The 23846-nt window shown below is 42.6% G+C and overlaps 1 protein-coding gene across 2 annotated transcripts; it reads right to left on the reverse strand.

Moving 5' to 3' along the window:
* Positions 1 to 1266: 1266 nt before the first annotated feature.
* Positions 1267 to 23250, reverse strand: rgl1 (ral guanine nucleotide dissociation stimulator-like 1). Of its 2 annotated transcripts, none has more exons than XM_030083148.1 (18): positions 22834 to 23250; positions 10158 to 10268; positions 8372 to 8580; positions 8173 to 8247; positions 7835 to 8025; positions 7583 to 7707; positions 7243 to 7458; positions 7049 to 7152; positions 6797 to 6881; positions 6550 to 6639; positions 6143 to 6229; positions 5809 to 5841; positions 5545 to 5666; positions 4978 to 5067; positions 4610 to 4796; positions 3882 to 4133; positions 3665 to 3779; positions 1267 to 3031 (listed from the first exon to the last, which is right to left on the reverse strand). In XM_030083148.1, the coding sequence occupies exons 1-18, from the start codon at positions 23002 to 23004 to the stop codon at positions 2844 to 2846; spliced, it is 2451 nt and encodes an 816-aa protein (XP_029939008.1). In that variant the 5' UTR covers positions 23005 to 23250; the 3' UTR covers positions 1267 to 2843. The 2 variants fall into 2 exon arrangements, with proteins under 2 accessions (XP_029939008.1, XP_029939009.1); XM_030083149.1 differs by lacking the exon at positions 22834 to 23250 and adding an exon at positions 12619 to 12873.
* Positions 23251 to 23846: the final 596 nt, after the last annotated feature.

Genomic DNA, 23846 nt, shown 5'->3' on the forward strand with positions numbered 1-23846 from the left:
TTCTACAAATTCCACATGTAAAAACTCCCTAAAATAACTTCTGTGTTCACTAAATTTGGATTGATGGACACTGATGAACACTGATGGACAGATAGTGTCCCCTGTTGTGAGTCGGCTGCATGACATGTTGAATTAAAGCTATTTTAATGAGTTTGTGAAGAAACACAGTTGATAAATTCTCTGAAAGTTTTCTATTTGTACATTAAAATCACCAGATATGACTAATTTATTATGAGGAGTGTGGGATATTAGGTACTAAACAACTTAAAAAGTTCAATTATGAAATATTACACAAAAACACTCAAAAATGAAGTCGACAGTTCTTCTTGTTATTCATTAAATACAAAATATATTTAGTGCAGGTTACAATTTTGATATAAAACGTACACTGCCTTTAAAAGGTTATATTAAGAATTACCTTCATGTTCGAGGCTTTAATATATCCACTTTATTCAAAGTTAAACTGGCTTTCCAAGTATTCATTGTTTAAATCATTGATATATCTTCATTTAATGTTTTGAGCTAAACTCCTCATTATTGATTATCTCAATAGAGAAAGATGCTTATCATCTGAGCTTAGATTTTTTTTTTAATTTTTTTTAGGCTTGTGTGGCCAAAATCACAGAATGATTTATCGTGACTGACTCTACAATGATTTTTACCTTGAAAATGTCTCATGGTATTAAAAATGCCTGAAGCACTTTTATTAAAATCGCTGCAGTTCAAGTTGTCTTAATATTTCATATGATTCAACTGGTTTAACGTTGTAGTGAAGTGCTTTATATCATCTTGTTCAGCATTTTAAATTGTGGGACAATTGTCGTGGCTTTCAGATTTACAGTGAATCCTGTGATTGTTACGTCTGCCCGTTTGCCTTTGAATTTCTGAAGAAAAAAGTGTTTGACGGATACAGCAAAAGCCATTTTCAGTAAAGGAAGGTCATGACTGCTGCAAGTCAGCAGAACTGTCCTCCACTCAGCAAAATAGCTTGAGCTCCGTCCAAAACAGCCTCTGACTATTTTATTGACCACATCAGTCCTAACAGGATTGGACATGTTTTCCATCATCAAAAGGAGCGCGCGATAGAGAGAGAGAGAGAGAGAGAGAGAGAGAGAGAGAGAGAGAGAGAGAGAGAGAGAGAGAGAGAGAGAGAGAGAGAGAGAGAGAGAGAGAGAGAGAGAGAGAGCTGGAGGTTCAAGACAGTTTAGAAATTAGGTTCGTTTCAAGGGAATCAAGACACACGAACGCAGATCTTAATAATGGTAATAATTTATTTGTTCAGGAATCTTTGGCAGTGGAGAACAGAAACGGAGGATGAGAGCATTTTTTTTTTTTTTTTTTAAAGAAGCGCTGCATAGTGGAATTAATCTGAGCAAACTGGGACTTCAAGATAAATCCAATGAACCTTCTGTGGGGAATGCTGAATTAACTAACTTCATATGAAGCAATGGCACAATCATGACACTGGACAGACAGAATAAAATAAACCTCCAGTCTCTGAATGTTGCATTAAAAGCATTGATGGTTAATGTCAAACTGTGATTGTTTTAGAAAGGAGGAGTGTCACGGGAGTTTCCGGTGTGAAGCGGTGTTTCATGTTCATGTGCTTAATGAAATGAAGTGTCCGTGCAAGTGCATTGCAGTAAAATCTGGCACTGGGTTTTATTTTGTGGAATGTGAATTCATTAACAATTACGTATGTTTAAATCCCTCACATACTCTCCAATCTGGCATATGCTTTTGGCCTGAATTATAAAAATATAAAAAAAAAAAAGAAGAAGCAACAATTACAAACAAAAAATAACTCATTAAAAGAAGGAATGAACCACTGATAGAGCGATACACTCAATCTTCTATTATTCACATCCCATTGGCATCTCCTACGAATGACAAGTGCAACTCCATAGTTCATATAATGAAGGGTAAAGAGGTACAAATATGCATCGATCTGAGACACTTGACATAATTCTTTCCGCTTCAGGAAGACACCTCACACACCTCCATTTTTTTTGTGAGGGAACAACTTTTCTGCATTGAAAGGCACCAAAAAAATTGCATCTCTACGCCCTAAAGACAGGGCAGGTAAGGCCATGTTTAATCATCGCTGAGGACTTGATAAAACCAAGTGCTTGAACCAATCAGAATGCACACAACATGACATTCGTCACACAGCTCACAATATGAGAGGGGGGGATTAAGCGCACAAATTCTGTGCACACTGTGCACAAGCCAGACATAGGCTAATAAAGGCGTCTGACTAGGGGGAAAAAACAACAACATCACAGCTCCTGTCAATTAATCAATGTCATTCAGAATACTGTTAGAGGTCCATTCACTTATCAACGAAGGCAAGAGGAGCAGATACTCAAGTCTTTCTTTGTTCCGACTTTGTTTTTCTGCAGTCATCATTCTTCTGTTACGAGAAATGTAAAGCTTCAGCTACACAGGCATCAAACAAAACAAGGAGTTCATTCAACATCACAATACTGTTGGAGGACAGGAGTAAGGCTGCTCCCACATGTGCAAATAAAAATATGAAAAAAAAAACTGTTGTTATAAAGAGTAGAGGCCACTTGGGGTCGCTGTTTCGACTCTGTCACAGGCATCATGAGTCCTACTGGCACAGCAGTCACACTACACATCCACATGGTGGGGCAGGAGATCGCACAGTCCACGATCAAGTCTCCATCGCTAACAGAAGAGCCAAAGTGTCAGGTGTCCAGCTGTTCCATCACTTATGATGTACAGTCTCTTTAGAATTTATCTCCCCGTCCAGCATCACTCTCAGTATTGCCCTGAATTAGTGGTGTAGGGGCAGACTGCCAGGGCGCTGCAGTCCGGGGTCACAGTGTGACTTTGCTGAGTCTCAGAGAGAGGCTTGAGCGGTGCTGACTGCGAGGGAGTGTGGAGCTGCAGCGGCTACGCAGCTGCACCGGTCGACCCGCCGAGCCCCGAACGCGCAGCAGGAAGTCAAAGTTGGCTGAGGTGTTCATCGCGTAAAAGACGTTCGCGTTGTCTGGAATCACCAGTTCTGAAAGTAAAGAAGGAGAGACTTCAGACATTTTGACACATGCCGTCTGTCATGCTTTACAAATCTGAGTTGGTGTCACTCATATAGTCTCAAAAAGTAGCCCGTGGAATAAAACATGAATAAAAATAGATTTTAGGACATAGGATTTGGTGGTAGGGGCAGGAGGGCCGCGCCTCATACAGTCTATATACCCCCACTTCTATTTAACTATCTATTACTGCAGGTGGGACGTCATCTACCTCTGATCGTGAAAGAAGTTACATCACCAGGAGACCAAACCATCAAATAATTTTAAATATAAGTGACGTAGAGCGCTCGCTTCCCACAGAGATACGGAATCTCACATGATTAACTCCAAAATCACACTCTCAGCACACTGCCTCTGGATTTTTACACAAACATCAAATTGTTTTGACTGTATTTGTCACATAACCTTTCAATTTTACCCCTTTATCTGAAAACATACAGTACATCCTTTGGCATTTATCTCAAATTGCACCTTTAATGTAAGCTTACACTGAGCAGGAAATAGATGCAGAGCTCAATAACTATGAAGGTATGCACATATTAAAAACATTCACCGATAATAGAAAATAATAAAGTACACTAAAGTACAGTAAAACCAAACTTCACCTCTTTCATCAGAAATGACTTGCACTAGCTCGTATCCCTCCTCTGGTTCGACGTCAAGGTTGTGCTTGGCCATCGCTCTGGAAATTACAGCCGGCGTCTTATCTTGATTGGTCAACTGTTCAGGAAAAACAAAAATTATAATCAAACACATTTGAACTAAACTATGTAAAAATTCAGCCCCTGACTTAGGAAAAGGGAAATCTCTTTATTTCCTCACCAGTATGCTTTTGTACAGATTTCCGTTGCCGTGCTCCAGGCTGACCCGGATGATGCATGCGTCCTCGGCCTGGGTGTTGTACGCCGGGGTTTGAATGGAGGAGCTTGGAGACAGAGGGGTGAGGGAGACGGAGCGTCGGTGGGTGCAGGCGGGCCCGGGAAAGGCCGGGGATGTGGAAGTCATAGTGACACTGGTCGTCGATGAGCTGGTGTCCATTGAGTGGAGTGAAGTACAAGAGGATGATTCTGATAGCTGGAGAGAGACAGGAGATAAACGTCACAAAATCACGCACATAGCCACAACTGAAACATTGTTCTGTAATCTAATCATTTTGTTTTTCCATGGGTTATGGGACTCAAAATTGCTCAAATACACTGATACCTACATGGTTAAAAAAGAAAAGGCAAAGAATGATAATTGAAACTACTATATAGTTCAAATTAAAATTTATTGTAAGATTGGAAAAATAATAGTTTTGTGAGATGAGGCTCCATTTTTACAGCTTAAGATCATAAAACTAGAAGTTAATGCCCTTTAAATTTTAATATTATGAAATGTGGTCAATTTATAGCATTACTGTAGCATTGTTTATCCATATTTTATTCTGGGTTTACATAATTATCTAAAATGCACACATCCCATCATCACAAGTTGATACTCTAGAATACAGAGAAAGGCAAATTTGAAAGTCTATGTTCAGACAACACATCCTTTGAAACACAACACACCTTGTTTTGCTGGGAGTCAGATGCATGGGTAGGAGTGGCGAGTCCTTCACTATCCGATGGAGTGCTGGAGTCACTGGAGGACACGCTGACAGAGTCCATACTCTCCCCTGAGCTGCCAGTAGGAGGCGAGCGTGGCGTCTCTCTGACTGGGGAACTGGACGAAGTGCTGTCAGTTCCAAGAAACAGCCTGGATAACAGAGGAAGCGAGTTATTAGATAATAAAATAAAGAGGTTCCAGCAGTGGAGTGTACGACCTAAATATGACATCTTCAATATGGCATTCCGACCCCGAAGAGATGCATACTGAATTTGATATCAGACCCTCCTATTTTACATCTTATTGGTGTCTCTTCTGAGGTTGTACTCACAGGCTGAGTCTCTTCACCATGCTTTTTCGAGCTTTGGGTGTAGTCGGACTGCTGTCGCCGAGACCCTCAATCTCACAGGACAAGGCATAACTGCAGGAAAAAGCAAATTAATTGTCAACATGACTGATAATAATTATATATGTATGTATGTATACAATGCATATGTGTGTGTGTGTGTGTGTGTGTATATATATATATGTATATATATATATATATATATATATATATATATATATATATATATATATATATATATATATATATATATATATATATATATATATATATATATATATATATACTGTATATACACACACATACATATATGACAGAAAGGGAGACAAGAAAGAGAGCAGGCCAGGTCACCGGCACAAAGGAGCAGTGGGGACTAAAGGAACGGCACAAGATCAGCAATTAGAGACGAAGACAAAAGAGAAAGAGAAGCTTCTTCTGTGTATTTGTGTGTGAACAATAGATCCAACAGACCATGACTCATGCAATAATTTGCTTCTTATGTAAAAGATAATGGTGATTTCCAGAAAGAAGGTCTTGTGAGCGAAGCAGTACCTTTCCTCCTCGCTGAGCTGCGGCTGGCTCTTGAACCAGTGCAGGAAAGCAGGATGTGCAGTCAGGCAGTAGCTGTTACAGGCCGACTGGAGCAGCTTGATCTGCGCTATCACCTCAAACTCCTGCGGAGAGAAAAGAGAAGTATCCAGTGTTATTTAAGTTTCACTTCAAACAAGTAGGCAGCCACAGTTCATCCGGGCTCCTCGAGTGAATAGCTGGCCGGGGTGTAATCATGTCATGGAGGCCGACTGAGGCCACACTCACCCTGCGTCTCTTCTCAAAGTTGATCAGACCACCCTGCGGAAGACACAAAGAGCACGCTGTCAGACCCGGCACGTCACATACCAGTGGCTGCTTAAACAAACAGCATTAGGTGAACCACTGCGAAAATGGGCTGACAAAATTCCTCACACACTCATGGAAACTTACACCCCAGTTTCTGACACTGCTAACACATAGGCTCTCAGATCTGCAGCGTTGTGTAACCTCACAGACACTTGCTCCCAAATATTGAAAGCACACAAAGATACACACATATACACACACACACACACACACTCAGCAGGTGTTCTGTCTTTTTGCTTGTTTTTTCTTTTACCTCTACTAGATCTGGCAGGGCTGTGTCCATCATGGTCAGATCAGTCAGAAATGTTCCCAAGTAGGGTATCGTTCCCTGCATTGCTCCCTGTGAAGGAGAACCATATAGTATTTAAAGAATCTGAAGTAAATTCCCTGTGAAGCAACAGTACAATCATGTAGTTGTTTACACTGTGGTCCTCACAGATGGCCAGGCAGCTTAATACAAAGACAGCACATAACCTATTAAGTAAACACAGCTAAGCGTGTGGCTCCATCATTCTGGAGAGGCTAGAATTCATTTTACAGTACATTGCTTAGGAGGAATGTGTTGTTTTGAAATATAAAGCTCAATTTTAGCTCCATTAGGAGAGATCCATTTGTTGGCATTTGCTTCTAAAGCTCTCGGTTGGCCCGTGTTTGTCTCACCATTTCCTTCTGCAGCTGTAGCCTCTTGTGGGTGCGTTTCTGGTGCTCCTTGGCACAACTCTCCAGACTAGCAAACTTTGAAGTACCTTCCTGTCGGGCAAACAAAATAGGTTTGTTTCCTCAAAAAACAGAGCCAGTGAATGAAAGACTGCCTTTTAGGGTTTAGGGTTACAGTTGTAACGGAATGGCGAATAAATGATTCATGTCCACATATTAGTTTCAGAGACACAACACAGTGAGAACTCACCCTCATGAGTAGCTCTCTGCTGGTCAGGTAGTTATTGTGGTCCGAGAAAATGTCGGAGAGCTCCTCAAACGTCTGCATGCTGTCTCTGTATCAAAACAGACTTAAGTCAGCTAATTGGATTGAGCACGACGGCTCAAACGCACGTGAAAAATAAACAGTAATGAGATCTTATTGCATTCCTCCAAATAGCTGATTCTTCTATCAAAAAAACCAACTGAGATTATCTGCATAGCAAAGAGCTTGGAGGCTTACTTGTGCACGCAGGCCCATACTCTTTTCAGCCTGTACAGGGGATTTGACTGTAGAGCTGAGACAATGGCCCGCAGAGAGGAGAAGTTTTTCCGTATTCGACACTCCTGTTGGAAGATATGTTCACAATGGCAGTCACAACATGACCCACAACTTAAACAGTTTTATATTAGAGTGAATCTGTGACTTTTGCCAACCTGAGCGATGTCTATCCAGCGCTGGATGATCCGTGCTCTGACGTGTGGTCTGATCTGTCGGTGTTTCAGCACTGTGTTGACCACGCAGGCCGCAACAGCATTGAACTGAGTTATGGTGGCCCGGATGGTGGGGGCACTGTGCTTGTTGTGCTTCTTATCTCTCTGAGACCAAATCGAGCCCAGACAATGGTGGGGTACTACCTTTTTGAACAGCACCTGAAGCACCCCACAGGGAAAGGAAATAACTGACGTTAGTACGACAACACTGACGACACATGAAAAGAATGAAAACTATGTGACCTTTCCCCTCCTGTTTTCCGCCGCTCTTCCCTCCACTCACCGCATCCATGTAGGTCAGTTGTTCGGCCACCAGATCAGTCTGGAACGACATGAAGTCTTCCTGGACCTCAATTTCCACTTCCTCTTCCTCTCCTAGGCAAAAAGAGCTGTTGCCATGGAAACCAGCTGCGAAAAAACAACACAGCGTGTCACTAAACTAATTTTAGCATCCAAGTTTTTTTTTTTTTTATCCTTTTTCAATAAACAACATCCAGAACCGCTACTATAATGAAGATATAAATACAAACAGTACCATCAGTGTCGTCCATGCCGGCCTGACCCTGCAGCTGCTCCAGCAGCCCCTCTGCCCGTCTCAGGGCCTCTGACCCTGGCAGAGCCTTGCGCAGATACTCCATCAGCATGTGAAGACAGGGGTAGTCTGGAGGCTCCTGGAAGTCTTCAGGACACTGGTCAAGCCAGGCACGCAGGATAGAAGCTAAGGCGCTACAGAAGACAGACAGGATATTTTTGAGAGAGTTAAGAATGTCTTATAGGCATGGTAAGTCCGCAATACTGCTGAAAGTAACCCTGAAGTTTTAACTTTAAAAGTTCTCCTCATCTAACTGACACAACTGTGCACACATAACTCACTTTCTGATGGCTCCATTGGATTCAGAGCCCTGGCATCTGACCGTCTCTTGCTGGTTTTCTTCTATGCTTCCATATCTGCCACAGGCAAAAAAAACCAAAAAACAAAACATTGAAAATATATCTTCCTTAGAATGACCACATAACACTGACATTTTTTCTGCTTTATCAGTCAGACGAAGGACAGCCCGTCACAGCATACTTGTCTAGAAGCAGTTGAAGTACAGTCTGTGTGCTGGCGAAGGCTCTGTAGGTGGAGAGGAAGATGGAGGTGTAGGTGAGGTCGTTGTCTCCGAATGCTGTCAATAAGGTCTCCACCAGACGCTCCAGAGTTCCAGCTCGGATACTTCGGATTTTGCACGTCTCCAGCTGGCTCACAGTGTGTCCTGGAGGTAAGCGGTCGCCCTCCGCCTAAACACACACAAATATGTGTTTAACTTTGTTGAATCAGCATGAACCGAAGTTTGAAATTGTTTTCCTTCAGCTTCAAATACAGTAATATTTAGTAAACCCAAAATACACCCGACCATCTAATTTATCTTTTTCCATATACAGCTTGAAAGATATGAAATCACTTTAAACAAAGCACAGTAAAGATAGAAGCTCTGTAATAACAAGAGCTCAACAATGAAGCTATAAGAGGCTGGGAAGTGAAGGAAATGTGGACGACAAACATGACCTATATTTAGTTATGATTTCTCCAGATGTGTCCGACTATTGTGAATACATGGGCATAAAGTGAGCGGTTAACACAGGCAAGGAGAGAGAAGAAGAGATGGCAGAGATACAAAGAGAGAGAGAGAGAAAGAGAGAGAGACTTTAGTGTAGTTAGCACGCTATAACAGGAAAAGCTCCAATCTGTTTTTAATCACAGCGAGGCCCCTCCTCCACTGTCCTTCCAGACAAGAGAGGAGGACAGCAGCAGGGCCAAGTACTCCCACCACTCCCATCTGATAACAACTCAGTACACACAATAACCATAATTGTTTATCTGTGTTAGGTGATCCACTGTACAGCCACATACACAGGCTTGAATGTCTCAGTGAACAAAAATGCACGAGCTTTGCAACAAAATCCACTGAGTGCTCCTCTTATAAACAAAGCACGAGTGTGGGCATTGGTTATAATGGCTTTGTTCACTGTCAATTGAATGTTTACAGTAATTACGCTCATGTCTTAATGGGGAGTTGTCACCACTCTCCTCCACTCAACTGGCAGTGCTGCAAAGAACTGCCACATTGTTTTAATTAGCTGTGATACAATGAGCAGTTTATCGCCGTGTCAATACATCAGCACTGTCTTGAAGCCTCGGAGTATTTATCCATTTCCTCTTTATGTGCCAATCCTTATCCACAAAGTCAACGACACAGACACAAACAAGTCTACAACACAAGAGCCTGGTTTTCCAGCCAAGAAAGGGAAACATTTTTTTAATGTTGTTTTTACTGGGAAAACTCAGAAAAGACAATAGGGATAAAGCCCCCACTTGGCTCTTCTGTACAGGATAATAATACACTCTGCAACATCTTATTATGTTATAAAGATCCCAGTAGAGGAAACAGCAATGCCTTTTATTCAACAAAAAAATGCACAAGTCAAAGAAAAGCCCTGAGCTCGACTTTTTTTGTCAGGGCAGCATTTTGTAAAACTGTACTCTATAATGGGGAGAGAGCAGTTTTGCTGGCAGCTGGGAAAGTCAGGAAATCACATGCTTTGGCCAAACAGTCCAGTTCTGGTGGAACTGTTGGCTTTCAGCAGTGAAGTAAAAGGTATTTTCTAATCTGTAGAATTTAGGGGGAAGAAAGGTAAAACGATAACAGATCCAGCAGAGCACAATGCCCAGAAACATATTCAAAGACAGGCTTCATCCGAAACTCAAGATGAAACTCTCTGCCTTCAAGCTTAGACACCTGTGTGAAGCTAACTGGACTGCTTTTATCATTTTTAATGTTTTCACTCAATATGAAACACTAGACCGGCTCACTCACCCCCAGCCATCTCGCTCCCTTGTTGGCTGCCTGCTGAATCTGAACCCTCTTCAGTGTCACATTATAGATGGCTCCTTCCTCGACTTCCTCCCCCCAGTCCTGCACCGAGCTCTGAAAAAAGAAGACATCAAGTTACAGAATAGAAATCTCAACAGGATCGAGGATAATCAGAAGACCTAACAGTCCACTGTAAACAGGAGTTATCTTCCACAAGTGTCATGTGCGCAGTTTCACAAAATAAGAATTAACTTTTGGAGGCCTATCTGAGAAAAGCTGATTGAATTTAAGAAAAGAAAAAAAAGGGACACAAACACGAATACAAGCATCCCACAAAAGAAAAAAAAAGAGAAAGAAAGAAAAAGAAAAACACTTAAGTGCAGTAAAACATCAAGAATGACCAAATTCCCAACCCCCACCAGTGCAGGCTGCCAGGCCTCACTCCCTCCTTCTCTTTCAGTCTTTACTCCCTCTTTTATTCCCTATCCATCTCTTTCACCATGTCCCTGTCTCTCTGCAGCTGAAGTCAGAGCTGGACTGTTTTCATGAAACTCAGACCAGCTTTAGATAAGAGGCCGAATGGATAAAGTCTCTTAAACAAACACCTACTTTGCAAAATTTCCATCACTTTCTCTTTCTGTTGATATCTGTACATCACACTATACAAAACAAAGAACGCTGACTCCAAAAGTATGTGCAGCCAGCAACGTTTAAAATGAACTCGCAAGACTTGTGCACAGTTAGTAACTATGTACTCAGGTGTGCTGTGTGTCTATCGCTGGTTGTAAAATTGCTATCAAACAGCAGAGTACATAAATAAAGAACAGACTGAAATCAAAATACAAAACTGCTCATAGAGAGTGTGTGCAAACAGGCTGACGTCTACCGAGACGTCAACATATGGAGAGAGACACTAAAACAGAGAGACTGAGACAGGGAAGGAGAGGACTGGCCAAATACAAGCACCACGCATGCAGTATTATGGCCAAGTCTGCAGACACACACACAAAGATAGTGGCTGCCAAGATTACTCTCACTTGTCCCCACTTTCATTTACACAGCTCAACTGCAAAGTCCACCCTATTCCCCACATAGACAGGCTGCCAAGAAACAGGTCAAGGGTCAAAGCTGATGTTAACGGGCTCAACCGCGGGTCCGTGAGGCCTGTGGCACTCAGCCATGCCTCGGCTGTGCTTTGGATGGAACAGAAGCCCGTGGCGCAGAAATGAAAATCGAGCTCTTCAAGAAAATAGAAAACAAAAAACAAGGAAGATAAAAGAGAAAGGAAAAGTGAGAAGGGGTGTAACTGACCCTGACAGATGAAGCCAACAAGTATGTTTGTGTGCCCGCCAGTCAGATTGGGGATTTGTCAAAATTCTGTATACATGCCCACCCCGTCCTGCTGTTTTACGTCTCAATTTAAGTTCAGCAACATCTCTCGCACAGCTAAGCTGCTGCTGGCAAGTTGGCCGGCTGTCCGGCTGCCTGGCGTGGAGACAGATAAATACATCAGTGCATGAGTCATGCAGTCCACACACTCCCAAAACAATAGCGGGAGGTCTCTGTGCAGGCCGGCTGGGCTGCTGAGTTCACAGTCTGTACACACTGCCTGTTTTTTGTCAGCAGCAAGGCTAGATATAATTCTGTGAGCTGGATGATTCTGAAACCATACACTATGACTGCATTACATTTGAGGGATACTATGTGAGTTTGCAAGGAAATTTAATTAATTAATTAATTGAACCAATATGAATCCAATACATTTCTATTCAGTATAAACCATAGTCAGTAAAATGCAGGTCTATCAAATAGCATACACTGCAGAGAATGATGACATTACCAGAACCAAAACATTCTAAATGACAGCTAGAGAGATATTCACCTTGAAGTAACTAAGAAGACGCTCAACAAGAGCAAATGGAAGACAACAAGCTGCGTGTGGCTGAAAGTAATGCTAATGTCTCCACATGTGTATCAGCTGTGTGTGAAATATTATCAGATAGGAAGAAGAACAGTAGTGTTTCCAGCCGCAGCAGGGGGCCGTGATGGCCCCGGGCCCTCAACCATTCTCTCTCCAGACTAAAGTTTTAATATCCACCTCAGCTGAGACGAAAAGCTACTTTCTCCAAATCATTGTTATTTCTTTTTTTTAAATGGCATCCTTCCTCCTGATGTATCCCAAACTTTGCACGGCATCTTCAGATACCAGCTGGATTTGGAAACTAAAACAACTGAAACTGGGTGTTCAAGCCCCTCCACCCCCTCCTCCTCCTCCTCCTCCTCCTCCTCTTCTTTCTCCCGTTATCCGCTACTTTCCCAAGCCTACAAACACCCCCACCACTCGTCTCTCCCCCCTTTTCCCTCTTTAATGTAGCCCCCCTCTTCAATACCACAAACAACAGAGCGCGTGGAGCCAATGGAGCGTCGCGCGACGCGCAGACAAAAACAATTACATATTTATTACCATTTTAGTTTTCCAGGCGAACTTCATGGTGAGCGTTTCTCTCATGATCCGAGGACGGCATGAGAGCTCGAAAGTAATCCAACAAGCAACGGAAGAAAGAAGAGAAAAGGACCCTTAAAACGGATCGTTTTTTTTAAAAAAAAAAGAAAAAAATTAAAGAGTCCAATTCCCTGTTGAAGTTCTTCGTCTCCTTTTTTCTACAAACACAACACAACGGCAGACCCCTCTCCTCTGTGAACTCCAATTCCAGCTCCAATGTCTGTCAGCAGGCTCTGCCCTCTTCTACTGAATGAGCGAACTCCTCCTCCTCCTCCTCTCACTCACAACAGTTCAATTTAAACTCCTCCTCCATCTCCGCTTTTTTGTGTCCGACTTTCACAGTCTGACAACAATGTGCGCACTCGCATACGCAGGATTGTGATTTCTGTTTGCGCAACAGAGATACACAGGAAAGGATGTTCGGCTTCCAGTGAAACTGCTGCAAAATACAGACTTCTATAATGTGATGGGGGGCGGTTGTTCAGGTTTGATTTGTATCTTATATCAACAGATGGTAAATGGATTTAACTTTATATAGCATTTTTCCACTGCTTGATCAGCCCTCCAAAGCTCTTCACACTGTTAATCACATTCACCCGTTCACACACACATTCACACATCCACTCACACCCAAAGCAGGCTGCCACCATGCAAGGCAGCTCAATTCATCCATTGGCAGCAATTTGGGGTTCAGCGTCTTGCTCAAAGGACACTCTAACAAGAGGACGGGGAAAGATAGGGAATCGATCTCGAAACCTTCAAATTGTGACACGACCCAAAAGATGATTTTTCACTTTCAACACTCACAATTTAAAATGGTGATCACACTTTGACAGTTTTATCATGATGTCTTTAATTGGTGATTTTTAGGAGTTTACAAAGTATTTCTCTGAATTCCTTGAACATTTCAAATTAATATTTAGATATAAATTGTTTATATAGATTGTATATAATATACACACAATGGAAAACAATGTCAGTATGTTTATTATTATTATTATTATTATTATTATTAGCCGTAGTAGTAGTAGTAGTAGTAGTAGTAGTAGTAAAGTTAAAATGCAGATATTATGCACAGAGACCCTGTCGCCGTATCTGAGTTGTGTCGCAGCTGCAGCCTTGTGGTCCCTGTATGGGACAATACAAGGAAAGCTGCGGATGCCGTCAGCAGTACTGTGCATTGTCAGTGAGAGGAGAGGAGAATGGGCCGAGTGTGTGAGAATGGCGAACACTGTTCCACTGTGAATGTGTCTGTACACGTACTCAATGCGCCCACTCGTGTGAATAAACGGGAAGATGTGAATCAAGTGGAGACTTTGTGAGGGGTCTTTTTGTGTAGAAACACTTTGCAAATGTGAGCAAGCTGTGGTTCATAGATTTAAAAGTCCATTACTTCCACTAATGAAATACCAAACTACTGATCCAGAGTCATATGGTCAGTCAGGAGGAGACAGTGGAACCTTATGACGCTCATTGTCATCTAGTTCATTGGGCGATATAGACTTGCTGTGGTCCCCTTTTCAATAGTGCGTTTGTCTATACGTGTAGTCATGGTTCTCATAACACTGACATGTAACTCAAACGTCACACTCAGCGTCAGTGGCTTTAACATGCCACAAAACACACAAGAGTACCCACACAACAAGGTCTCCACTTTACTTGGAGTGCACTGAAAGGCCAGGGAAGCCTAGAGTGAACCTCAGTCAGTGTTCCTTAATATGTCGTAATCGAAGAGTATAATTTTTCATCCTTCTGACACTTCAGTCATGCAGCACATCTGGCCCAGGTCCAGTTCCCAGACTGAGCCGGCCTGGCGTACACTTGGGTCTTCAAATCTCTGGGAAGCCCAGAGGGGCAGTGGGAAGGTTGTGACCCCAGACGACCTCCAACTCAGCCCCGGGGGAACAGGAGCATCAGTCTGATCGTGGGACTGGTGTCACCTCTCCATACGAACAAGACGTCAGACAAATGTGACAGCTTCTGCTCTGTCTGACAGATGACGAGCTGAATACGCACATCTTCCAAAATGGGGGGGTGGGTCAAAATTAGATATTGATTTTCTTTCTCTTAAACTGAATGTTTTTTGTTTTTTTTGTTTTTTTCAAATTGTATTCAAATTTTACTATCATCAAAGCTGAGTCAGTATTTCAAGTAGAATTTCAGTAAATCGGAACTGTTTTGAAACAGAACATAAGTCAGTCTAAATCTTTCTGGGAAAATCCAAGTTGACAGAAATTTTCAGGACATATGCTTATCTGCTTTAAGGTACAGGGTGAGAGTGAGGAGTTCGGTACCAGTTTTGTATAGAGCACAATATTCAAGGCTAAAATTGGCAGATGTTTTATAACAAACTACAAACCCAAACTGGGTTATTTGAAAGATTTGTATAAAATTCATCCATAAATTAAAGTTGTTATAAATAATATGCTGATCTATGATAATGTATATTATTGATAATTGTATATTCTGGCAGTTGATATGAATAATTGTTGCTGATTTTTTTTTTTTTTTTTAAGTTTTACTGACGTAACACACTTAGAAACGCCCTTCCCAACATTTAAAAAAAAAAGCGTTGTTTCCATTATTAGGCTTTCCAAGTGCTCTCTTCTCTGTTCCACGGTCAGATCTACGCTACCGACAAAAAGGGGACAAAAACAGGAGGAGCGCTGCTCATACTGTTATTGCACCACAGTGGGGAAAAACGCACATTCCAGGAAATCTCCCACTTCCTGCCTCCAGCCTCCTGACTCCAGTGAGGCTGCTGTCCTCATACCTGACTGGTTTGGGAGCCTCTCTGGCCTGGAGCACAGACATAAAAGCAGACCAATGAGGAGGAGAGGAGAGGAGAGGAGAGGAGAGGAGAGGAGAGGAGAGGAGAAACTGTGACACCAAGAAAACGTAGATGAAAGGAGCACAACGCAGAGAAACCAGGAGCAAACCACAGATTCACTGGGGAAAAATAACAATTGAGCTCCCGAGTTGCATGTGTAATTTCTCTGTGTTTACAGACAAGATAAGAAGGTCATGTATCAAAGAGAGAGCAGCGCATTGCTGAGGCTTACTTAAAAGCCCGTTATCTCTGCAGTGACATGGAGACACTGAGACGGGGAGGAGAAAGTTCACAGCACAGTCACAAACTGAGAGATTCACACAGGTGGGCGGGCGAGCGTGATGCAACCCCGCCGTCTTGCATCCACAGAAATAAAAGCAATTTCATCATTTTAGATCGGAAAGCGACATCTTGCTCTTCCTCTCAAGTAAACAGATAAAAGAGTTACAATTTCTTCAAAGTCGGAGGAGCATTCACTGTGAGTAAAGCCACATCGACCACTGGAAAGCTACTTTATAGAATCAACACACGAGAGGACTTCCGATCTGGGTCAAAAGTCTCAAGATCTTCATTCCCTTTTTGTTTGTGCATTCCTCTAGTCTCATGCACACTTATCTACGTGCAGTCAGTTTCATGTATTTGTCACACTTGCATTTCACTCTTTGATGATTTGTGGTTAGTGGGTTTGTGTTTCTAAAGCATGCTTCCCAGTAGAGGGCAGAGTTCATAAACCACTGTGTTTATCCAGAGTCAGCAGAGGTTTGAGTGAGGACCAGTCCAGAGCAAGAAAAACATATAGATATGATGGTTTGATTAATAGTACAGAGACCAGCGGCATCAGCTACGGCTGAATATAATCCACAAGTGAGACAATCAGTGCAGCTTAAATAGGTCATTCAGAGGCAACGCTGTCAGTGAAAGCACATTGTTTTGACTTAACGAGGCGACAGATAGCAGATGAGAGTATGCAGATCTGTTTGCGATAAGTTAAAATACTGAGAGATATGTTTAAAAAAAACAGTTGCATTTTCTCACTGCCTTTCTCTCTGTTTGGTCAACTGAGGCCTTTGTTCAAACAGCCACATTAAAGCTCTGTCTGCTGCCTCGCGCCTTCCCACTCTCCCTCTTTTCTTATGTCATGTCTCTGCTCCCCTTGGATCTATTGTCCCGGCTCTTGTGGGGCTCTCGCTCGCTCGCTCGCTTTTCTCTCTCTCTCTCTGGAAGGGTGACATCATTAGTTTCCAGTAAAGTCCAGAAACCCCCTTCCCCCAGCATACTCCACATCCAGGCCAGACTAATGCTGGCTTCAAGGAAAAGCTTTAGTTTGCTCCAGGTGTTTCATTATCACCAACCAAACCAAACCATGCAGAGACGCAGTAAATTTACTGGACGGCCATGTTTTTGTCACCCTCCATATGGGGTCAGTCGGACCGTTGCACTAAAGCGGGGATAATCCATTCTTGAGCTATGGTGACTCAGATGTGAGTTGTTAAGATGATTTCAGGTGTCTCTGTATTTAACTTGAAACAAATAAGAGAAGTCCCAGCACACCCTCCCCCAAAAGGGTCTCAACCCTGATGCCCCCCAGAGATCTAAGCCCTGCTAAGCCTCGAATGAATCGGTCTGGACTGGTTTGGTTGTCTGTCTGCCCCCCCCGACCCGTCCGCCCGCCCGCTAACTCGTACCCCACCCCGCAGTAATGAGAGCAAGACCATCTGTTGCCCAGCAAATATATACTACTGATGTTGTCACAAACGCAAGAAAAACAACATGAGGTATCCATCAAACCAGGAACAGAGGTGACAACTGCCTCCCCGAAACCACTTAGAAGCCATCAAAACTCCACAACAGCCTGTATCACGTTATCAGCATGTGCATTTTTACAATATGCTGATATTTGTGTTAAATATGTTAATTCAAAGTGTGAAGTATGTGTGTGTCACAGATGTGTAACAAAAAAAAGAAAAAAACAGTAGCACAAAAACATGCAGTGCTAACACCACTGGTACGACAGCACTGATAAAAAAAACTACAAACATATTTAGCAATATGAGCAAGACATACCGGTATATGTTACTTGAATTGTTTGTTTATGACTCAGCAGAGTTTTTACTGTCAGCAAAATGCTGACACAAAGATTGTTTGAATGCTGACCACTTGTTTTCATGACTGAGCCCAAACTTTTACTGACACACACACACACACACACACACACACACACACACACACACACACACACACACACCAGCTTGATCCTAGTCATGTGTCATGGCTCACACTTTGTGCCCTGCCTGAGCGGGAAACACAGAAGGGATTTTGGTGCATGCATGTGCTGAGTGGGAGGGCACACATGCACATGGACACACACAAAGAGACATGCATGCACCCGCCACCCACACACACACTCATGTGTGCCACTTAGCCTTTAGATATCTGTAAAAGGTTGAAGGGTCCATGGTTTTGTTCTTCATGAGGTATGGTGAACCCCACACATGTGCGCTCCATTCATTTCCTGCAGACTAACTCTAACCTCGACCGCAATCATTACTCTACAACACATGCTCAATGTTAACCTAAAATTAACTTCAACCCAGGCTCCTTTTATCATGACACAATAAAGGACATGTTAAATGTTTCATATTGTGCCCATGCCTGGAGCACCTGATACCTATTAACCCAAATTCAAGTTGTTTCTAACCCTAGAACCTAGAAAATTAGCTCTTTGCCCCTAACAAATATATTTAGGTACACACACACACACACACACACACACACACACACACACGTACACGCGCAGTCTCGTATTTCTATCCTCGTGGGGACCGTCCATTGACTCCCATTCAGGTCTAGCCCCTAACCCTGACCCTTACCCTAACCCTAACCCACACCACAACAAAGCCTAACCCTAAAGAAATGTTTTTGCACTTTTACTTTTTTCAGTAACAACAACATGGTCAAGAAAACACTGTTTCTCCTACTTAGGACCGGAGAAAGGTCCCCACAAGGCACGTCGTTCCACGTTTTGCTATCCATGTGGGGACATTTGGCCCCAACAAGGATAGAAATACGAGAACGCACACACACACACACACACACACACACACACACACACACACACACACACAAGATGGTCTTAGAACACATACAGGCACATCAGCAGACACACCACTAAGCTGCCAAAGCATAAAGACCACCAACCCGCATCAAAACTCACACTGGCTGCCATCGTCCACTGCCATATGGTATGATGAGTTTCTGCCCCAGTTGAGCGAGCTGCTCCTGTTGTGTTGTTGCCCTGGGATGGACATTTGGGTGACAGGGACAATGCCTGCAGTATTGACTTTTCGCACCAGTCCCATTATGTGACCTAATTAGACCCAAGATCACAATATGAACCTTCACAAAGCTGCAGGCGAACAGACAACTTGACACACAGCTGGTCACACGAGCGCACGGCAACATGTTAAGTGGTCGGTCAAATAAAAGGAAGACACAGACCTGTTTATGCAGAGAACAGTAATGTCTGGTACCTTTTGAATTGAGTGAATGGAGACAAAAAACAGATCTGAGTGGATTGAAGTTCACTGCTGAAGCATAAATTCTGACTTTTTATTTTATTTCTAACAATGTCAATAAAAAAAACAGAAAATATTTGCCTAATGTCATGGCAGCTGTTATATATTTGAACTAGAAAAATATCAATGTTTAGTGGTTTAACAACAGATACAGAGTTTTGTTTAAACTCAGAAAGAATCCGGTGAAAGGCCTTGAAAACTAGTCTCATCCGGATGAAAGGGACACTTAACTGTTGAAATCGTTGTCAAGTCATCAAAACACATGACAAGCAAAGTCAAATCTCTGAACATGGAAACACTGAGACGTCACAGAGCTCCAGCTTGAAACGTGAACTTCTCTATTCAAAAAGACAAGAAAGAGGAAGAAGGAGTGCTAACTCAGCTTTCTCACTTTCTTTCAATGGAAAACACGCATTCATCAAGAATCTCTGCTCCCCCCTGTCCTCCTTCTTTGTCCTTGTTTTCCCCGTATAAAGTCACTTCTGCCTTTTCAGTGAATGGCGAGTTGAGGTTATTGAACTGCCAGCTTGTTATTGTGACCCAATGGGTGTGAGTCCCTCCCTGACAGTCCCTCTGCTGGGGTTTTTATTGAGCCTAAAGCTGGACTATACTGTCCTGTGTCCGGTGTCCTGTCCCTCACTGACATAAGAGGAGAATGTAAATCCACGCTACGGACTTTAAAGCCGTAAAATGTACCGTGACAGTCAATTTAGCTTTGTGCAATTACTGATACTCAGCTTTGAGCAACAGGATTCAAAATCTCAGTCATTCTTTTCAACTCCTTCTCTCACAGATCCTCCATCATCTGAATTATTTTGTTTACAAAGAGCGGTTTAGATTTATAATTCGGAATTTTTGTTGTTGCTCAATGCACCTCCACTTCATGTGTGAGTTTCATTATCGTCTGTGGACTCCTGATAAAGTCTTACACCTCAGCAGTAATTCCTCATCCGAAGCCTGAACTGTGGACCCGACAGCTGTGTGTAAATGCACTGCGCGGTGATTACCGGGACGGAGTCAGTCGCTTCTCTGGTTTTATGACGGACGTGGTTTCATAACTTTGTGTAAGTAGGCAAAAAGTGAGATGATGGTCCTGCTGAGAAGCTTTGGATGTGCGACACATTTTAACATTAGCCCTGATATCAGTATTTTGTGTGCTGATAAAATCCATTGCATTAAAAAAACAAATTAATAAAAAGTTTCTTTGTTAATTCCACAACTTTATAAAAACATGTTTATCTGCCGGTAAAAGCCCTTTTATAATGCTATACTGTAACTGTGAAGGCAATCACAGTTTAACCGTGTTAAGAAACAGTCCTAAGGATGAGCGTCTGAGAGGCTGATTTAATGCAACATGAGCATTCAGTCAGGGTGCAAGTGTGTCTGTAAGTTGACCTCCTGCCCCGTACCCCTTCCCCCTCTCCCCCCTCACAAACACACACACACACACACACACACACACACACACACACACACACACACACACACACACACACACACACACACACACACACACACACACACACACACGCACACACGAAACAATTGACGGAAACAGTGCAGTGAGATGGGGGCGACACATCGGCCAGGATGTCAGATAAGCTGATAAGAAGGATGACTTTTACCAACACTTAGACTAAAAACATGTATACAAAGACCATTTTGTGAAGGAATTGTTGCTGTTCGCTGTCAATTTCACATCCAAAGTTACACTTAATACACCTGTTTTTCTGTTGTGTTGTGGTTTATCTTTTTTTAAGGTGAAGCCTTAAAGACACCAACGTATGAACTACCCACTTGTTAACGTATAACTTGATTGATAATTTAAAAGTGTGTCCTTAAAAAAGAAAAAGCAATTGTGTTATTACTTTTCAAGCGATTGTATTTGTTGTGACCTCCACGAATAACTTGGCAGACTTAATTTACTCCTCGCCAAATGCCATGCCCATCGAACCCATGAAAATGCCTCTGACTGCACCTGGTCATACAAAATCCAGGTAAAAAAAAATATGTATGCTATTACCTACTTGGACTTAATACAATGACAAGTCTTCCCCAAAAGTAAACGTAAACAAAACATATTTACTTCAAGTAAATACAATTTACCAGTCCAGTTGTAGTTTGGAGTTGAGTTTAATACGCTATTAACAGCTAATGTAGCTCCTCTATAGAGATACCAAGTGTAATGAAGGAATGTAGATATTATTAAGGAACTGATAATTGAGCCCTGCCTCATGGTGGATTTACAATGTTGCTGAGGGTCTTGAATCGGCTCCAGCCCTTTTCAAAGCAGGTATGCAAAGTGGATCAACACGAGATTGAATTTAAGTGGCTCTCTGGAGCACTGACTGAAACATTTTATTAGGCTGACATAAATGAATACAAGATATAAAGAGGAAAGAATAAATCTAAAGTCTATGAATAAAATGGTATCTTTAATAGTCAAGTACAAAAAGCACAGAGATAAAAGATTTATCTTTGACATATCTGCTTCCTTCGAAGTGCCCAGAGTACATCACAATACGTTTTGTATGTTTTTAGTCTGTCTAGATATCATGCAATTTCAGCACTGTAGCATGACTACCCTGCCCTGCTCAAGGACAGTTCAGCAAACCAGCCTTTGCTTTCATTCAATATCTGTGTGCAGTTTCAAAACACCAGCAGACTTTTCTCTTTGGCCTCAATACCACAAGTGTGCACATGCAAACAATTAGCCACAGCTAAGCTTCAATAAGCTGTTGATGCAGGTTGTTTTCTGGTAATCACGTTGTTACCAGAAATCCGTGACCTCACGAGCGAATGAAATCCTGATAAACAACGACGCATGCGCTCTGAAATGCAATCGGCGTGCTCTTATGCTCTGCCTTTTTCTGTCATGTATAAAAAGTCGATGCCCTTTCTGAAGTAAAATGAGTAATGGCTTTACAGTGAACTCTGACCAGTCAGCAAGACACACGCACGCGCACGCACACACGTACTGACCATTAAGCGGTAGTTACAGTGATTGTGAATTACAGTCTTTCATAAGAGGTCAGCTGTTTTCTGGACAGAGTCATCAAAGGTTAGTCATTTTTTTGTATAGTTGGCATATTGCATCAATTCAATCAGTCAAACGCAGGAAGTGAAAAAGCGGATATTCATTTAAGAAATGACATGAAAAAGCCAGAGGTGGTTTGATTTGTGTATTGAACAGCCCGTCTCTAACTTCACATTACAACAGTGGTTTATGTTTACGGAGCGCTGCTGAGATACAGGATGTGTAGCCCATCTGTGAACCGTGCATCCAGGGCACAGCTGCCAAGTCCCAGCTGGACACAGATTAGCTTTTATTTACTCTTCAACTGCAGTCATAAGCACATCTATTGTTTTTATTTTCACATTATTCCTTCTCCTTCCCCATCCACCCCAGAGTGCATCCCACGAAAACAGACCTTGAAGGCTTGAAAAACACCTCCATCATCTCGCCTCGCTGTGGCGTGTCTTTCAGCGTCTATCATCCCAACATTTCTCTCTGAAATCTGAGGTCTAGTTTTGTTTTTGTATCCAGTCTTCCATCCTTGAAGAAGCAGTCTAACCTTTACCACCAAAATAAACTTCCCACACTCTAACAACATAAGACACAGGAAGGCCAGTCATGTCAAGGCCAACATCTGCCAAAGTGTTTAAGGAGGCTGGAGGTACCTGCGCTTCCCAGGAATTAAAACACAACACAATAATCTCAGGGCTGATAGACACAACTACAGTGGATTGTACGGAGAGTGTTGTACTGACCCAGTGGTGCGGGCTGCTCTCTGGGGATCGAGGCTGGTACCTCTGCAGGGCGACGCCTCCCTCTCCTTCCAGCAGTAGCGAGCAGTCCAGGTCGGAGCAGTGCTGGGGGCCCCCGGGCCAGGGCAGCAGGGTGGCCAGAGGGTACTGAGAGATCATGCTGACAGCCTGCATCAGCGGCAGGGGTGACAGGGAGGGCAGCACATACTCCAGTCTGGATGGCAGAGTAGATGGAGACGTCCTCAGCAGAAAATGTAGAGACGTGGGTCTGAAGCCTTGATGGTCAGAGGGTTGTGTGTCCTTCTCAGGTGTAACTAATGATAACTGTCTTCTCAAGTTGTCCACCTCAGTATTCGGCCTCCCTGTTCTTCCTTATTCTCTTCCCATCACAAACATTTACTGCCTGGCTTTTCTGTGTTTTCCTTCTCCTCTGAGCACGCGTTTCACTCAGCTTGAACAGCTCCCAGCCGTATTAGTGATTTAAGTCTATTCTCTCTCTCTCTCTCTCTCTCTCTCTCTCTCATTCCCTCCTCATTCTTACATTCATCACACTCAAAGGGGGAGGAGTTAAAAGTTAGTGATCCTGCCCACCCATCCCCCACTGCATCCTCTTAAAAACTAGAATACATCCATGGTCAACATAATTGTAAAGAAAAAGTATTGAAAGACAGGAAGGCTGACATATAAAAGACGGTGTTTAATAGGACCAGCAGCAGTTTTTTTTGTGTGTGTGTGTGTGTGTGTTTATTTTTGTCCCAGGATCTTAGACCTTTTCCTTTTGGTGCTTTTGAAACATGGCTTTTCAAGTTCTTGTTGCCATTGATTTATTTTTTAAAATATTTGTAATTAAATTTACAAGTGACTGAATTTGTCTTCATCAAGTTGTTCTGCCGTTTGTTGCTGGAAGTCTTCAGTCTCCTGATGATAGGATGTGATTCTGCAATACAGAGATGCTTTCACAGAAACAGAACAGGAGTGTATGGCTTCATAAAGTTACTATTTCAACCCTCTGGCAA

This window comes from Salarias fasciatus, chromosome 23, assembly GCF_902148845.1.
Source record: "Salarias fasciatus chromosome 23, fSalaFa1.1, whole genome shotgun sequence".
NCBI classification, from domain to species: Eukaryota; Metazoa; Chordata; class Actinopteri; order Blenniiformes; family Blenniidae; genus Salarias; species Salarias fasciatus.

Coding starts and splice junctions, on each gene's coding strand:
- rgl1 (XM_030083148.1), bottom strand. CDS start 23,004: ATGCAGGCTGTCAGCATGATCTCTCAGTACCCTCTGGCCACCCTGCTG. Junction 8,581..10,157: donor AGGGAGCGAGATGGCTGGGG/GTGAGTGAGCCG, acceptor GTGTGTGTTTAG/GCGGAGGGCGACCGCTTACC. Junction 5,842..6,142: donor CCCTGCCAGATCTAGTAGAG/GTAAAAGAAAAA, acceptor TGTCTTCCGCAG/GGTGGTCTGATCAACTTTGA.